At 45.4% G+C, this 18,027-nt stretch overlaps 1 protein-coding gene across 1 annotated transcript in view; it reads right to left on the reverse strand.

Moving 5' to 3' along the window:
- Positions 1–8,656, reverse strand: part of VASH1 (vasohibin 1) — an 11,087-nt gene extending 2,431 nt beyond the window's left edge. The window contains exons 1-4 of the mRNA XM_057428578.1: positions 8,180–8,656; positions 3,135–3,223; positions 2,048–2,104; positions 898–972 (exon numbers count right to left, since the gene is read on the reverse strand). Coding sequence (XP_057284561.1) covers positions 898–972; positions 2,048–2,104; positions 3,135–3,223; positions 8,180–8,440 — 482 coding nt within the window. The 5' untranslated portion in view covers positions 8,441–8,656. The remainder of the gene's footprint in view (positions 1–897; positions 973–2,047; positions 2,105–3,134; positions 3,224–8,179) is intronic.
- Between the last annotated feature and the right edge of the window lie 9,371 nt (positions 8,657–18,027).

An 18,027-nucleotide genomic window follows, 5' to 3' on the forward strand; every position in this document is an offset into this window, starting at 1 on the left:
TGCCCCACTTTCATCTGGGTCACAGGGAAATCAGACTTGGCCTCCTCAACAAAACCTTCAACAAAGGGAAGTTAATTTCAAGGCATATTTGTGAAGCAGAAGTTAAAGTGCTAACACCTCAAGCATATGTATTCCATAGCTCCCAAACTGTAATAATAATGCTGTAATAATAATGCTGTAGCATTATTCCTCAGATTGTTTTAATCTGTTTCACTAGCTGCTATTTCACACACAAACCAAGGACCTTAAGGACAAAATACTTATCAGACTACCCTTCTGAACCATTTGCTTGCCACCTGTGCCATTCCAGGTGGCTTTGTCAATGTGCATCGAGAACTTACAGCCTGAGTGACATAGACTAAGCCTGGAAGATAGCGAGGAAAGATGTGTACTTAGAGATGACATGTCTAGAATTAATAAAGGTATTGCCTAAGCTGGCAGGCAGTGTTCGACATAATAGGAAAGTGACATACATCATAATTAGAAGTTGTGGAGGATTGCTAACTTTTTAAATGTAGAACACATGCAGGCAACATTGCAGTAAGGGAACAATGTTAGTCCACAAAGGACTTCCTGACCTAACTTTAGCTAGTATTTTTGTCCCTCTTTAGATGTTCCTTAGATTCTTCCTTTATCTTTTTCTCACATACAGAATTGTCCAGAGCAGCATCAGCCTTCTTGGTGAAGGAAGAGCAACTTCGAAGAACTAGTTCTGGTATTTCAGAGAATTGCTTGGATTTGGATTTTTTTGGTGGTTTTCTGGGAGAACTGGGTAGGGAAAACACAGGGATGTGGGGCTTGGCAGCAATATTGTCAGCAGCCTGAAAGCATCATAAGGGAACAGAGGAGAAAACACAAAGATGGACAGACATGCACAATTCCACGAGGAAAGGATACATTCCCAGGATCACAGCTTCCAGGCATTTTATTGGCAGGGCCTCTTTGGTCATTTCTTTGGCCAGGTCCATCAGCCTGCAAAGTGGAACAGGGGAAAGACAAGGACAGTCAGAGGGCTTGTGCTATGCAAATGTGGCTAGTTTAGCCCTTTTGCACAATATATGTGAAGTAGGTTTCCAGCAGAGAAGGCCCACTGAGGACAGGGAACAGAAGAAAGTATCTTCTTTAAGAAGATACTAAATCCAAACCAGGTCTCTACCACATGCTGTTGCTGCTCACAAGGAACTTGAGTAAGTTACAGCAAAGCTGCCTACTTGGCCTACCTCTGTTTGAGTGAGACCACAGCACTTGGCTCAGTGAGTTCTGGATGGACACCTGTGTGGCCACAAGCAGAAGCCTCAAAGGACCAAAGGCCAGCAGTGTTTGCCTCACAAGGTTCAAGGACAGTAAAGCCCTATTCTCTGGCATCAACTCTACTCTCCATTCAACAAATACTGTGGAGGAGCCATTGCACTGGTTAAAACACAGGACATCTAGGGTCACATAAGTCTGTGGACGAGACCAGTGGTAAGAAGCCAGTCTTGGGAGGCTTTCAGTATGCAGGGCAGGAGAGTCAATTAACATCAGGTGCTTATCTCCTTAACTTACAGAGCACAGCTCTTCCCAAAATTTGCTGTCAGGAGAATCCCCCTTCTCCTTCAAAGTATGAGACATCAAAGCTTAGTAAGAGTAGATTCTGCAAAGGCACTCACAGGAGCTATGAAATTAGACCTGTAAAGATACTTGGCTTTTATGAAGCTTGTTTAGGGCAGGACCTAATTTCAGAATCCATCAGAAGTTTATATAGTTATATCTTCTATATATAGCTCATATAGTTAGAAACAAGCAGAATCTGCACACCTGGAAATACGTTATTTGATTTACTGACTCACGAGAATAAAATCTACTCTTGTCCCTGAGAAAGGCCAGACACAGTTCTGCCCAGCCATGCCCCAGGCAACAGACAATACAGTCACCTAAAGCAGGATGGAGCTGCAGTACTGAAAGCCCTAAGAGCCACCCTGACCTTGATCAGGGAATGGAAGGAAAAGCAGTGGGCCCCAATATTGTAAAGCAAGGATTAAATGCTGTAGGGACTGCCAGTGCTTACCCAGTCAGAGGTCTGCTCTTCTTAATCTCAAAGAATTGTGTCCCAGTGTGATTGTACCTGGAGGCAAGAAGTTAAAGGCTTGACAGCTTGGAAAACAGAGTTTGAAGAAAACCTGTCTGAAGAACTTTCATGTTACTTACTATTCTCACAGCAAAGTCATGATCCCACAAATATAAGAGCAACACGAGAAAGACCCCATCTCCCTCTCATGCATTTCTCCCTTTTATAGTCCTTCCTAACTTCCACTGTATTTCCTTCTTGTCAATTCTTCTCTTTCTCTTGCCCACACACACATTTCCACTCCATTTCCCAAAGTTCAGTGCTGACAGCAAATGCTCTGCTCAGCCTTCCAGTTACTAGGACAGAACATAGTTAGATAGATCTCTGCCTGCTCTGGTCTACCTTATTCTAAGACTGACAAGGATCCAATCCAGCACACAATCACCTTAGATGGGTGAGAGGTGTCAAAAGGTCTGCCTCCTTACTATTTTTTTTAGGGCTGAAGCCAGAGCTAGCTCTGTATCTCATCAGTGAGATTAGACTGTGCATGCATCACACATACCTGCTGTCCAGCACAATAGGGATGGATAAATCTTATTCCCAGGACACAGTGACACCGGCAGCTTTGCATATGAAGGGGCAGAATACCACAGATGCACAAAAGCAGGGCAGCTGTCTAACCTTTAAACAGCTACAGTGAAGAGTGTTCAAGTGGGATGACCTGAGAAGCAGTTATTCTTAACACCACAGCTCACCTATACCTTACCAGTGAGGTGACGCAGTTTGTAGTCTAAGACTTGGCTGTCAGGGTTGCAGGTGTGAGTGTTTCTAACAAAATGGCCACTGACCTAGAAGCATGGGGAGTAGGAAAAGGCCCTTGACAACATGCCTGTTTGTCACATGGAGTGAACAGGATTAGAAAATAACTTGGGCAGACCCAAAGCAGTTAAACAAACCACCATCCCAAGCCCAGCTTCCTTTTTTCAGGGAGCAAGTTTCAGTTCTCCTCCAACTACATCAGAACAAGCTCTTCTGCTCCCTCTTTCTGGGTTATCACACCAGTGACTAACATAACAGTAAAGGATACTGAAGCTCCCTGATGTAGCGCTGTACAGCTTCCAGGCGCTCAGGGATGGGGGTGGACGGCTGGAACGTAGGCACACTTGGTATGGGAATCTGAAATGGGGAGCAAAATGTAAATCACTGCTTCCTAACCTCTCTAGCTTCTTGCTGAACTCAGTGGCAGATAACTACAGGGAGTGTGTTCTCTGAAACCAGCCTCTTTTTGCTGTCCGAAGTGATTGCACCAGAACATTCCACTGTTTCCACATTGACAACTGGAAAGGGATTCAGAATGAAGCACCACCACAGAGCTGCAAGAGAAACTGTGTGAAAGAGTCCTGCATTTAGGCAACACTACATTGGAAGAATGGGATAAAATTAACTGACAAGGCAAGATGCAAGACAGGGAAGTTATCACCCGAAGGAGCCTGGCCTCATTCAAATATGCAAACTGGAAGGCACAAAACAAAAGTAAGATGAGAGAGGGAGGTAAAAATGGAGAATGAGTTTTCCCAAAGCCACTGGATCATAGAGCAGTCTTGTAAGCAAGGATATAAAGGTCCCTCACTGCCGGTGAGTTGGCACTGACTAGGACACAGGCTTGACAGCATCATGAATCTGCCCTGCAGTGTCTGTTGTTTTGAATTATGTGGTCAGAGAATGACTTCCAAAAGCTCACGATTTGGACTGCTGTGCCATTCTGAGGCCTCAGCCTTATGGGTCCAGTCAGATTTTCCTCACCATCTGCTCCACAGGGACAACTGCAGCCTTGTCAGCAGCTGAGAAAATGTATCTAAGGGAAGACAAGTGTCCTGTCCACAGGACAAATACAATGGAGAAGACACAGATTTGGTGTTGATTGACAGACTTGGAGAAACAGCCTAGCATTTTGTCTCTGAAGGTTAGCTTATGCCTTGGACATACCTCCCTGATACCAGACTGCAGGTTTTCCCAGCAGTTTGGTTTTCAGCATTTCAGTTCCTCTTCAGATTTCCCCCTAAAGATGGGCTATCCCCAACTAGGAAAGAGCTAGTCAGAACCAGATCTTCCCTTGGGCTTTCTGTTCCGCTGTAACTGCCTCTGCTGACCATGGCTTTGTAGCCACTTCTCACCCTCCACCTGTATTTCTGTGGCCACTCATTTCCATACCTCCTTCTTGCTCTGGGTTGGCATAGGTGACTGGTGAACCAGGTCCAGACCTCAACCAGCTGAAAGCTGAGCCAGCAAGCATGGGTAGTTTTCAGTCAGATCACTTCCCTCTCCTGGTTTGCCACATGGTTGTGCTCTGCTTTTGCCTGCACAGTACAGAGGCCAGAGACTTCTTAACCTGGAGAGATGGGCTGTTGCTGCCTCTGAAAACCATAATCTGTGTTTTTAAGCCTAGCTCCAAACACCACCATCAAGTAAATGCTGAACTAAACTCAATCTCCACCCATTTTCTCTCCATGTTTTTTCATCAGTCTCTTTTTTTTTTTATTTTATTTTTTTTTTTAATTTAAGTAGCATCATTTGGCCACTGGTACCCATTTTCATAGTACCTCTTGGAGGTGTGCCAGTTACCATCTCCAGTGCCTCATTGATATACCCTGTTTGGAGCAAGCAGTGGCACTTCCTGGCTCACTTGCAGGAAACAACACATGAACGGCAGGAGCAGATGTGAAACTGGGTTTCTTCAGCCACAGCAGGAGCAGGGAAGGCTCCAGAGGGCAGATCACGGATGGAGGCATCTCTGGAACCACACGAGCTGAGTCAGTTTGGATGCTGTGAGCTGACACAGAGTCACAGGAAATAATTTCCAAGCAGAAACAATGAAAGAGGTAACAAGCAGGAGAGGCTCACTATTTAACTTGGCTCCATTTCTTCAGCACAGACACTTCCATGCTTTCTGAGTGGAGACTGGCAGGTTAAGTGCACATTGATGGCACAGATTAATGACTGGATAGATACTTCTCCCTTTACTAGTTGTGCAGACCCCCATATCCCCTTTTCCTCAAAGGGCAGTGCCACGCTGGACAGTGGAATGGCAACCAGTTCAGCAGGGGACTAGTTAATGCAGAAGAGCATCCTGCACCTCAAGTAATTAAACTGATGGAAGTACAGTGTGCTCCCTCTCTCTGGGATCTGGGCCTGCAGCCCAGACTGGGCTACAGTTTCTTTTGCATCAGGTCTATAGCATTTTAATGGGGCAATAGAAACAGGAGGAGAGAAATAAGGTCTCCATCCCCACACTGACAGGATGGAAGACCCTAACATTTTGTCCTTATGCAGTATCCACATTTCAGAAGGGCTATAAATACTAGGCAGTCTTCACAATCCTCCAGAAAGCAGGGAGGAATTTATTTGTAGAAGAAAAGATAAGAAGTCAGATCTATTTTGTTTCCCTTTTAGTTATTCAGGAAGCTGGAGGGGCAGCTAGGAAGAGAGCCCAGATTTCCCAGAGTGCATACCTCTGCCAGGCTTAGCAAACTGACTGAACATGCCTGTGGTCCCTCATCACTTGTATGGAGGGCTTGCATCATGCCGCTCCTAGATTTATGCACCCCAGGAGACTGGCTATATGCGTGGGACTGGGACTGCGTTTTAAGAAAGGGGATCCTGAGAACAACAGAGGGCCATGCTATATATGTGGCAAGGCAGATGGGAGCAAGGCACAGAAAAAGCTCCACCCTTATCTGTATGACAAAGGTGATTTTTTGGCTAGCCTAGTGTAGCAACACTTTATTTTATGGTGTTTACATGTATCCAAGCACCTCCCCAATCATCCTTTTGCAAGCAACATAAGAGCAATACAAATCCCAATTGTTAGCCTGACTAAATAAACTGGATTTTACTCCCCTCTTCAAGCATGAATCCATTAGATGCAACTCCTCCTGTCTTTGTCCTCATAACCACCTCATTTAAAATCCATAATTTCTTAATGAGGCAAGCACACATCAGTTTGTATTTTCAGTGTGGACCCATCTGATGGTCCCAGTAGCTCCAAGCAAAGCAATACCCCATCCTGTTGCTAGAAAAGGAACAGCCTGCAGGAGGGTGGCTCTTAAGCCCAGTGTGCATGGCCAATCAACAATGTCCTGCCACCATGGCATGGCTCACTCGATGCCCACTCACCCCAAATCTACTGGAAGGAAACAGAAACCAGAAGAGATCTCTGAGCTCTCACCCCCCAGTGAAAGATATGGCCCCTGCAGCTGCTCTGTGAACATCTGAAGTCTGATCACAGCCTCCTGCAGTTGTCATTTTATGGTATTAAGTTTATTTATGGCCAACTGTTTTTGAGAGTTATTTCCCCCCAAACCCAATGCTGGCTACCGTTTAAAGCCAAAAATATCACAGTTGGTGAACCCCTGTCCAGTTTTCAACACCTAAAAAAGGCCTGTTCGCCCTCCAGCACATGGAGCATACCTGCCTTTTCAAAGGAGCTAATCCTGCAGAGTACACCCATTGCCCTAATTCTCATCTGTTGCATCAGCCATTCAAAGAAACTTGATGGAGGCAGGTGGTGATATAAGCAGTCCTCAAAGATAAAAACACATCCCTAGAGGGGAAGAGGAGCTAGGGAAACAAAGCCCATCCATCCTTGCTGCTTCCTGCATCCCAGCATCCTCTCAGCTGTGTGCCCAATAAGCATGTGAATGGGACCCCAAATTGCAGAGCAGCGAGTAGTTTATATATCTGGGTTCCAGGGTGCTAGCGGATGCCAAATAAACGGATAGCCCAATTTCACCTGTTATTGCAAGAGCTTATACCACCTATGTCCCTTGACTGTAACCCTTTGGCATCAAGACTACAAAGTGAGAACAGTGGAAGAACATTAAGACCAAAACCAGAGACTGAACACTGTATTTCCCTCTCCTCATGTGCTGGGCTTTTGTTTGTGAACCTTTTACTGCCATTTCCTTTGCCTCTCCTCGTCAAGTCAGCCCATTTGGTCAGGAAATTGAGTAGTGTGCGTTCTGACTGATTTGAAACGTTTTCAGCCTTCACACAGGCTCAGGACAAAGTCGAGAGGAAGGAAATCTAAAAAGGAAGGAAAAGTTCAGTAGGGTTAGAACAGGGACTGTAATCAGGACTCAGGATTCATTCTGGTTGCTGCCACAGGTGCCTATAACTCTTCACTCCACGAAAGATGTTGCATCACATGTTTCTCCAGTTACTGCTGGAAAGCAGTGCCTGTGCACTATATAAAAGCATGTTCTTGTATACTTTCAGTTACCTTCCCAGGGAGGTAAAGTCCTTACTAAAACAGTCTGAGCATAAAAAAATTACGGTTTTTACATCTGAGTTTCCTCTGATAGTGTGATGGGAATACTCTCCTAACCCACCACTGGAGTGACAAACCGAATGTTTGCAGTGTCTTTTGTTCACAGGATACCAAGGAAAGGGGGAGATTTTTCTCCAGCTGAGGTGCAACAGAGATAGATAGCAACAATCACAAGAATTCACATGCTACTATTTCAGTAGGGAACAAGGTTAAGTGAAATGATCACCAGTCCCTCTTTTCACAGAGTTCTCCTGCAAGGCCAATAACACGCTCAAAATCACATCTGACTACACACCAGCAACAAGCTCTGCAAGCGTTCACTAACAACCCTTTAAACTCTCTGGCGTCAAGAGTCTCTTTTCTGACACACCGTTCTGTGCAAGAATGGCTTTCAGTGTGGGAGACTGTACCCAAATCTAATTTCTTCATGTTTAAAGACTCACCTCTGCCTATCTCCCTCACCCTCCCACCACAAGTGTTCGGACTTTTCTAAATTTAACTCTCTCATCCTTTCATCATTTATCCAGTCTTCCTCTTAAGCACAATCCACCACATGAGCCACCTGAAATCTGTTTTCCAGCGAGACCTCAGAAGAGGCTACTGCTGGCCGCCACGGAAGGGCAGAGCCCCGCAGCACCCTCAATCACTCCCAGTTACAGCGAGGCTTTGCTTCCAGCAAGCACACCCCGAGGCCCTTTTCCCGAGGGATCGCTTCCGAGCTCGGGGGCCCGGCCTCAGAGACAGGGAGGCGACCGGCTCCTCCCAGCTGGATGCCGCCTTAGCTCCGTGGGGACGGGGTATCTCACCTTGGGCAGGTCGGCAGCTCCCCGGATCCTCTGCGCCACCCGCTCCCCCTCGGGGTGGATCCTGCCCACATGCCGCCACATCCGCTCCCAGGTGGGCTCGTCCACAGGCAGCCCGCCGCGGTTGACGAAGAAGGGGACGCCGCCGTCGCGGAGATCCTCCTCGCCCTCCTCCTCCTGCTGCTCCTCGTCCCGCGGCGCTGCCGCCGCCTCGCCGGACTGGGGGTGCCTAGCGGCGGCCGCGGCCCCGCCGACCCCCGGCATCGCTGCCGCCCGGTCTCAACGCCCCCCGCCCGCTGCCGGGCAGCTGGGGGCCGCGCCCCGCATGACCGGCAACCGGGCACAGGGCGTCACCGCCCCTGCCGCGCCCCCGGGGATATCAAGGCGGAGGGGTTTCGGGGAAAACGGGAGCGCAAGCCAGGCGGGGCGGCGCCGGGTGCCGCATCAGGCCGCCGCGGCGGGGGAGGCGCCGGCGGCCCAACCGCCCGCGGCAGTGACGGCGGGCACCGCGCGGGGCGGGCCTGCCGCCGGGGTGTCCCCACCGCGCCGCCTCCCGAGCGCTCCGCGAGGCGGGGGGCCGGGCGGGGATAGCAGCCGCCGCGGAGGATGCTGCATGCGGGGTAACAAAGCCCCCGCGCGGGGCGGTGCCGCGATGGGCCGGGCCAGGCTAGGCACCGCTCCCCGCCTCTCTGCTCCGCCCTGGGCCGGGCAGAGTAGGGTCTCGCAGACCCCGGGTCGCGGGGAGAGCCTACCGCGGTGCCCAGATCCGGCTTGCTGCTGGCAGGGAGCCGGGGCGGGCGGGTAGGGGTGCTGCGGCCCGCGGGCAATAAGGGGAGGCGGGGCGGGGAGGCGGGAGCGGGCTGTTTTGGGGAGCATGGGGTGGGGCCACGGCGCAGCCGTTTAACGGTCGGCGTGAGGGGCCGCGCGGGGCTGTACGTGGAGCCGTTAGTGCGTGTGCGGGCGCGGTGTTTGCCGGCCGTGGTCTGCGCTGCGGCTTGAGGTGGGCAGGGCCGGGCTGGGGGGCCCTGGGAGGTAAAAGCACCACTGGGAGCGGGGGCAGGTTTCTGTGTAGAGTCATCTTTGAGGAGCAGAAGAACTACCATAAAGTTGCCAGGTAGAAAGCAGTGAGTGACAGAGGCGGTGTTCGGGATGTTCCTGTTTTAATTTACCAAGTGCCGCAAAGTAATCACGGAGGATGGTCTTTCCCCAAGTGGGAACCACATTGCTGATCTTGGGGTGTGTCTCCTTCATGAGAGGGCCCAGCAAGGCTCTTTTGCCTGGGAAGAGACAAAATGCACCTTTATATCAAGTCTGGAGGTGCACCGCAAGTGAAAGACTGCGGTCTGGTTGTCTATTGCAGCCCTCCTGTGGTACTGTGAAGTGTGCAGCTGTGATAGGATGTTCTCCCTACAATGCAAAACATGTGGAAGCCTGTTCACTGTGCTGCTGGCACAGCAGTTGTGTCCTCCTCTGTAAGAACCAGGATATGTCTTACTGTGGATAGGTCTGCTGATTGTGTTTTCTCACCACCCTGTAATAAGAATCCATTTTGAAAGTTCTGGTGTAAGAGGAGTGTTCCATAACTTAAGTAAAAGTAATGCATACAAAGCAGTAACAGGTCAGCTGTTGAGGAACCTTCTGGAGAGCATCTCGAAATGCTTGCATTTAGCACTCCAAAGGGCTGTTGTTTAGTATCACTGTAGGGAATGAGGGAAATACATCCTGTGTCTGGTTCCCATGGGATTTGATGCATCCTGATAACTGGGGATAACCTTTACAGAGTCTGGCAGAAGATTTCACAGAGAAATGTCTCTTCTGTAATGCTCTGTGGGCAGATTTTCACATGAAGTCATTTCTGAGGGCAAAATAGTTGAAGACAGCATTCCTGTTGAACTCAACATTGCCCAAATTGCTGAAAAGTTGATTTCATTTCAGGAAAATTAAGCTAAATGAGTATCCCTCTTCTGCCTTCCAAACAGAACACTGGCATCACTTCATGCAGCCAACACTGACTTTTGTAATACTTAAACATATACTTTACTGAATAAGTTTTTTCTCTTGGATTGGGACCTTAGCCAGTGCTGATATATTATTTCAGTAATGGGTTTTAGTGCTTTTGTGGTTGTCTTTGCCTTTTACCTGTGAGCAAGTGGAGATGGGTAGAAGTTGACTCTAAAGAGGCAGCAAAGCTTGTATCAGGAATCACTCTGCAGCCCCTGAGTAGATACATTTTGTAAGAATAGTTCATACCATCCCATGTCCTTGATCCCTTCTTCCCCAGTGGTCCCCAGTTCCTCTAGAGAAATGGGACTGGAGGTGTGCCAGTCATGCACTGGCAGTGCACAGGCATATACTGGGAGATATTCTCTGCTTTTGGTTGAGTGATAGTAGCAGTGCTGGGGAAAGGACAGGGTACAAAGGCTTTAAATACTTCATTTAGAGCTGTATTGCCTCCCCTAGGTGAAACTAGGCACAGCTGTCCATAGAAGCAATGATGCTGGGCTTGATTTTGAGCTCCAGCACTAATTTATAGCTGGTAGTTTGCATTGCCTTCTGTACCTCAGCTTTTCTATCTGTAAGAGGGAAATGCTAGTAGGCTCGACTTGCAGACAGAGATTTTTGTAAAGATTAGTTGGCATCTTTGGCACATTAAGAATTGTTCTTTCCTAAAAATGAAAATATGTTCTAGTAGAAGTGAAACACAAACACTGTATTGTTAACACCTTAAAGTGTATTCTCAAATCTTGGTTGGAGGAAATGTATCTGGTAAACATCATCATACCTCAAATCATAGAATCATAGAATAGTTAGTGTTGGAGAGGACCTCAACATCATCTAGTTCCAACTCCCTGCCATGGGCAGGGACACCTCCCACTAAACCATGTCACCCAAGGCTCTGTCCAACCTGACCTTGAACACTGCCAGGGATGGAGCATTCACAACTTCCCTGGGCAACCCATTCCAGTGCCTCACCACTCTTACTTAAAGATCTTCTTCCTTATATCCAATCTGAACTTCCCCTGTTTAAGTTTTTTTTTTTTTTTTTTACTCCTTGTCCTGTCACTACAGTCCCTAATGAAGAGTCCCTCCCCAGCATCCCTATAGCCCCCCTTCAGATATGGAAGGCTGCTATGAGGTCTCCACGCAGGCTTCTCTTCTCCAGGCTGAACAGCCCCAACTTTCTCAGCCTATCTTCATACAGGAGGTGCTCCACTTCCCTGATCATCATCGAGGCCCTTCTCTGGACTTGTTCCAACAGTTCCATGTCCTTTTTATGTTGAGGACACCAGAACTGTACATAATACTCCAAGTGAGGTCTTACGAGAGCAGAGTAGAGGGGCAGGATCACCTCCTTTGACCTGCTGGTCACGCTCCTTTTGATGCAGCCCAGGATATGGTTGGCTTTCTGGGCTGCGAGCACACACTGAAGCTGGCTCATGTTTATTTTCTCATCGACCAACAGCCCCAAGTCCTTCTCTGCAGCCCTGCTCTGAATCTCTTCTCTGCCCAACCTGTAGCTGTGCCTGGGATTGCTCCGACCCAGGTGCTATAAGGCTTGTCAGGGTTTTTATTGATTCATTTTATATTAGTTAATCATTAGGCAGTGTTCCTCCCTTCTGGCCATCACTTCAAATCATTTGGCAGCAACAGGGGGTCAGTGTTTTAAGGTAGTAATATGTCACTGTGCTTTGTTCAGCTGGGAAATAACAGCACAGCTATGCCAAATAAGGCAGTCCCTGCAGTGGGGACTGAGTGTAACTGAGGAGACAGCAGAGGACAGACACTTTGCTGTGCAACTGGTGTTTGTTTCCTTGTCTGCAGATGCTGTTACCTGTGGCGTAGGCTGTGTCTGCCTCTGATTTCTGGCAGCAGATTATTGCAGCTAAGATGATGTCAAACCAGAAAACTATTAATTTTTTTTTATTAATAACAGTATAAATCCTTTATTTAGTTGCTCTGTAGAGGAAGGCACTGCAGATGCTGTCTGAATCACACCTAAGAACGATAGTTAACACTTTCTTTGTGAAAAAATAACATTGATAAAGGATTGTAATCAGGTCAGAACTTCTTTGAATGAAGAAGTTGTTTCATAAGAGAGAAAAGATCAAATAAAAGTATTCAAGTGGTGTAGATAGCACTTGAAAAATAAATTACCTCCTCTGCTCTTCTGGGTGAATTGGGAGTTTCCCGCTATTGGAAGGGATCCAAAGTTTGTTTCTGTAAACATAGTGAGTGAGTGATAGTGTTGACTTTCTGTTTTGCAATGTCTTTAACATTTTAGTTAATATATTTTAAACTTCTGCCCAGCATTTTTTGTTATGCTTTTTTTTTTTTTTAATTATTTTCAAAAGCACCTGACTGTTCTTTAGGCAATGTCTTTGTAAACTTGCATAGGAGCAATTAAAACACTTACTGGAGATTTCTAATTATTGACAGCAATTTTTGGCCACTATTTCAATAGTTTCACTATCATACATTTTCTCAGTGGAACCCTTCATTTAAGATTTCAATGATCTTAAAGGTCTTTTCCAACGTTAATGATTCTATGATTCTGTGTAACACTGAATGTTGCTTAGAGCATGAGCAGGGATTGTGTTGTGCATATCCATCTTGGCCTAACTCTGTAGTCTATGCTTTTCTGTGCTGCTAATTTCCTTTTTTGTAACTGTTTTGGAGTGAGTTCCCTTTTCTGTATTCCTGAAATAGCTCAGCAAAAAGGTTCACATGACAAATCGGCACCTTTCTGAATTTATTTCTCAGAGTTTATTTAGCTCTAAAGCTATTATCAAAACCCATTGAATTTCCTTCAGTGTTTTTTTACATACTAATTCTGTTTAATTCTATGAGTGTTTGGAATGCTTCTTTCAAAGGTCCCTGTAGTTTGTCTAAACTGATTTTCAGAACTTTGCTGCTGAGTCACCCAGTGCCTCTGTATCACACTGGGTAGCCGGTGGTGTACATTGTGAGGGCACTTCTTCTGAGAGCTGTATTCCTATGTATTACAGATTGCATTGCACCTTTAGGAAATCTCTAGGAAACTTCCTGCACATTCTTTTTTTCATCCAGCTTGATGCTACTGGTAGCAGTTACAAAAAGAGTGAGGAGATGAAGGGCGGAAAATGAAATTTACAGCTCCTGACTCTCTCTGGGCCCTGCACTGTCTAGCTAAGTCCTATTGCAGAGAGGAATGGGCTGGGAGGGATGTGGTGGTGGAGTCCAGGATGGCCTTGACTTGACAGGTTAGCAGAGCTGCTGTGCTCAGTGAAGGCTTGGGGAGTAAACCTGTTTAGTGTTTTAGTCACAAATTCTCTATGCAAAATAGTTACGTGAGATGTGGTTCTAATTTAGATTTACAGCACTTATGTTTTATGAACATGTTTACATGAACCTCATTTTTTTTGCATGGAATGGTGGGGGTTGGGGGGAGGGCTGAATTTAAGTCTAGGGGAAGAGAAGCCTGAGAGGGTACAGTCTTTATATAAAAGGTCCCTGAAAAAAGGCGTGTCTTGCTCTCTAGGGTATATAGGAAAAGAAGTAATACGTGTTTAAAATACAATGAGAGAGATTAAATTATATTAGAAAAAACTTTCCATAAGGACAATGAAAGACTGGAAGAAATAGTCTCAGGAAAATATGGAGTCCATATCATTCAAAAGCTTCAAGCATTGTTCATCAGCCATCAGTCAGGAATTATTACATTTGAACTTGATAATCTTAAGGGTCTTCTCCAACCTAAATGGTACTATGATTCTGTGATTTAGAGTTGATCCTGCTTTTGAGAGGAGGGAGAAGAATGTATATGACCTGTTGAAATCCCTTATGGTCTGAAAATCAGTGGCCAAATGTATTGACCGCTGAAGGTGGGGAGAGTTTTTGCTGATTTGAAGGGTTCTCTTGATGGTAAAGTAAGCTTCCGTGAATGACCATTGCTCCTACAAACAGCCTCATGGATTTCAGTTACTGTAGTTAAATGAAATAGTGTATATGAGGGTGGAACATCAGGGCAGAGTGGGTTAATGGAAGTTTCGTTGTAATAGAATCATAGAATAGTTAGGGTTGGAAAGGACGTTAAGATCATCTAGTTCCAACTCCCCTGCCATGGGCAGGGACACCTCCCACTAAACCATGTCACCCAGGGCTTCGTCCAACCTGGCCTTGAACACTGCCAGGGATGAAGCATTCACAACCTCCCTGGACAGCCCATTCCGGTGCCTCACCACCCTAACATTAAAGAATTTCCTCCTTATATCCAATCTAAACTTCCCCTGTTTAAGTTTTAACCCGTTACCCCTTGTCCTGTCACTACAGTCCCTAATGAAGAGTCCCTCCCCAGCATCCCTATAGCCCCCCTGCAAATACTGGAAGGCTGCTATGAGGTTTCCATGCAGCCTTCTCTTCTCCAGGCTGAAGAGCCCCACTTTCCCAGCCTATCTTCATACGGGAGGTGCTCCAGTTCCCTGATCATCCTTTTTTACAAGATATATTGTATTATTGGAGTATTATGTGAAGTACCTCTTTAAAGTTTTTTGTTTTTTGTTTTTTTTAAAGCTGCTTTCAGTTAGAGGGTTGAAGCTCATGTTTTAAGTGGTGTTTTTTTGTTTGTGTGCTGATTCCTTTGTTTGAGTTTAATTTTCTCCAGCTCACAAGTGTACTGCCTTTAGCCTGTTCATACAAAGATGTGTGATGAAATTCTCTGCTGTGCAGAAAACCCTGATGAGCTCAGTATACTGCTGAGGACTATGCATATGCTGTAGTAGATCTCTGCCTAGAGCACGAATTCTACCTTTGTCCCTGTTTCTGATCTTGCCTTGGTTCTAATCAGGACTATCTCTGAAGATAACAGCAAAGCTTCTGTTATTTGATCACAAAGCCAGTGTAACCTTTAGCCTTTCTGGGAGATTGATTGTCATAGCAGCACCAGAATAGCCCTATTCTGTGGGCAGCTAGAAATGACTTCATCAAAGACTGGTGTATTGACTCCACACATTTTCGGTGTCCATATGCAGTCATGCTGATTACTTTTGCTGTGTAGATCAGAACTGAGAGAGAGGAGACTTAAATCCAATCAAATAATTAAATGTCAGTAAACATTTGTGAAGCTCCTGCATTTATCTTCCTCTATCATTGCTCTGTTGAGTGGTCACATAGCCCAGCTCATTGTGGCATGGCTTCTGTGTTCTGTCACATGGACAATAAATTAGTCATGCATCACCCGACGTGGAGATTCACAAACTGGGACTCAAGAAGGCTCAAAGGTTAACACTTGCTGGAATATGGAGAGGGCTATAGAAGGTGATCAGAACTGTACAATTTGACTGTTTTATTTGGAGTTTCTAATTTTTTCTTAAAACCTCTGCTTGATGAAAGGGACTTTTAGAGGGCATGGGGTGGAGCTTCAGGGTTGTGAAAGGAAGCAAATAGCCCATCATCTTGTGCATGCTCTGTGCCACCCCAGCTTGCAGGCAGGGTGTGAGACCAAAAGCTTGAGTTTTGGGTTGTGTGCAGAACAAACATTTGAAGATTTATTCATCCAAATAAAGAACAGAAAAAGCATCATGATACCTGTGTGACAAGTGAAAGCACTGTAAGTAGAAATGGTTTCTGAACTTCAGCTAGCTCCTTCGGAGAAAGACTATAGACTGATCTGGTTTCACATCAAACTTCAGTGAAAGGTAGTTGACAGCTAACAGGCATAAAGCATTCGACTTAGCTGGGAAGGTCAAGGGTAGTTGTTATCTGAAGAGTGGAAAACTCCAGTTTTAACAGTCACAAATGAGTTAACAGAGCTTTCTTCTATGTGAGTGTGAAACAGACATAACTGAGTTAAAACTTGAAGCTACGCTAGCAAACTAAATGTGGAAAACAAATTGAAAATAAGTACCTGATTTTAGAGTTCCTTAACTTCTCCAGTGTGCTTATGGATAAAGTTGGAAGGTTCTTTTATCATAAAATTCTTAATTTCCTTTCTGTCTGTCTGTATTTTTCCTAGAGGTGGAGAGGTAATAGGCTTCTATCCCATAAAACCTTTTTCCTATTGTACACTGGTAAAGCAGATGCTTCTGAATGATTTAAGTGGAACCAGGATAATGAATACACCAACACACAGTGTATTTATTTAGGTTTTTAGAAGAACTGATTTCAAATCCCAGCAGTGCTTTGTGTGAAATAGAAACTTAAATGCACATTTCTAGCATCCAAACAAGTGTGCTGACTCAGGGCTATGTCTTATATGGGTCAGAGTGAGCACTCAGTTATACATACTAAAAACACAACTCCCAGACTAGCCAGGTCGGGAACTTAATGTGGAGCCTTAGGTTCAGTTGCCTGTGCCAAGGCTTGTCACTCATGCAATTTGAACTTGTCTGCCTTATCATTCCTCTGCAGATGGTCAGTACATTCAGGAATTTGTACCTCTCCCTTTTGGTTTGGTCAGAAAAACCTCCTTGAACCTGAGTAACCTTTCTTAGCAGAAATTTATTTTTCTTCATGGAATTTCAATAAACTGGCATTTCTTAAGAGCAAAAGTAGTTCCTCAAGAAATTTTATTGTTTTTTTTTTTCTCAGTCAAATTGGTCCTGAGCAATTTTCTGTTCACAGCTTGGTCCATAATGTTTCCAGTTTTAACTTTGTCATTTGGTGGTAATGTTTATTTATTTATTTATTTAATTTTTGGAAACCTGGGCTAAAGTTATTTCATTAAAGAAGCTTTAAAGTGCAGTGTGCCTTTTGCAGATCTGTGCTGCATTCCCTCCTCTGTGATACTCTGTTTTATCTGTGCTTCCCCAATTTCTTGTTTGTGTGCTTGCAGCATTCCTGCAACATGTGAAAGTGCTATTCTTCCCATTCTGCAAATGAAGAAACGAGGTAGAGAACTTAAATATGTGCTTTTACTGTAGGTGAAGGCACCTGGTCAGGCTGTATGATCACTGACTTAGAGCAGTATGTTCAGTAGAGTGATCCGGGTAACTGGATTGGAACCACCTGCATGCAATGCTATCTGAATGTACCAGCACTGACTGGTTCATATGTGTATAGTAGTGCGGTGCCACATGGGGTTCCTGGCTTGGTAGCCTGCTTCTTAAAAAGCTCTGCATCTTTCTCTGCTGTGAGATATAAACTTGTCCTGAATGACTTTGACAAGATCACGCTGGCAGAGCAGGTGCTTAATGTGAGTTTCCTCCTAAGCAGCAAGTCAACCTTCTTTAATTTTGTTTCTAGGCAGCATAAACCGTGTGTGAATAAAAATTCTGTGCATCTGGAAAGACTTCAATATTTTTTGGAAAGTGGGTTAATTCCCACAACAAGATGACTTTTGGGGACTGGAGATAATTGATTAGAATGGGATTAGTTATGCTAAGGAAGTGCTTAGTTTGTTTTTCACTGTTGGGAATGCAAATAAATTCATAGTCCTGTTGTGCCCAGCTTATTAACTGACAACAGCATGAAGGTGTTTTTATTTTGAAGATGGTGTCATTTTTGTGTACTTTCTGCAGTGTTGAAGCATTTCCTTGTTTGTACAATGTCACTAGCCTTCTATCCCATCTTTGAAAGCATGGGAAGTGTGAGGTGCAGCTGTTGTGTGTTCCTGATGGCAAAATCCCACCTTTTCCCTTATCAGCAAAACTAACACTAAACGTAGAGAATGGCTGAGAACTCCAAAAATTTCTTATGAGAGGGGAGCAGTTCTCTGACTGAGAAGTGGAAAAGGTGGAGGAAAGAACAAAACTTTTTGAGAAGCGTTGTAGGAATTGGCAGCATTTCCTTCTCCAGACCAAGTCTCTGCAAACTCAAGTTATACATTGCATAAGAAAAGTACCAGAGGGGCTGCGGTAGTGTCCTAATTTGCACTT

Source organism: Pezoporus wallicus, unplaced genomic scaffold (genome assembly GCF_028554395.1).
Source record: "Pezoporus wallicus isolate ANWC-B61680 ecotype Strahan unplaced genomic scaffold, APGP_CSIRO_Pwel_v1 contig_3486, whole genome shotgun sequence".
NCBI classification, from domain to species: domain Eukaryota; kingdom Metazoa; phylum Chordata; class Aves; order Psittaciformes; family Psittacidae; genus Pezoporus; species Pezoporus wallicus.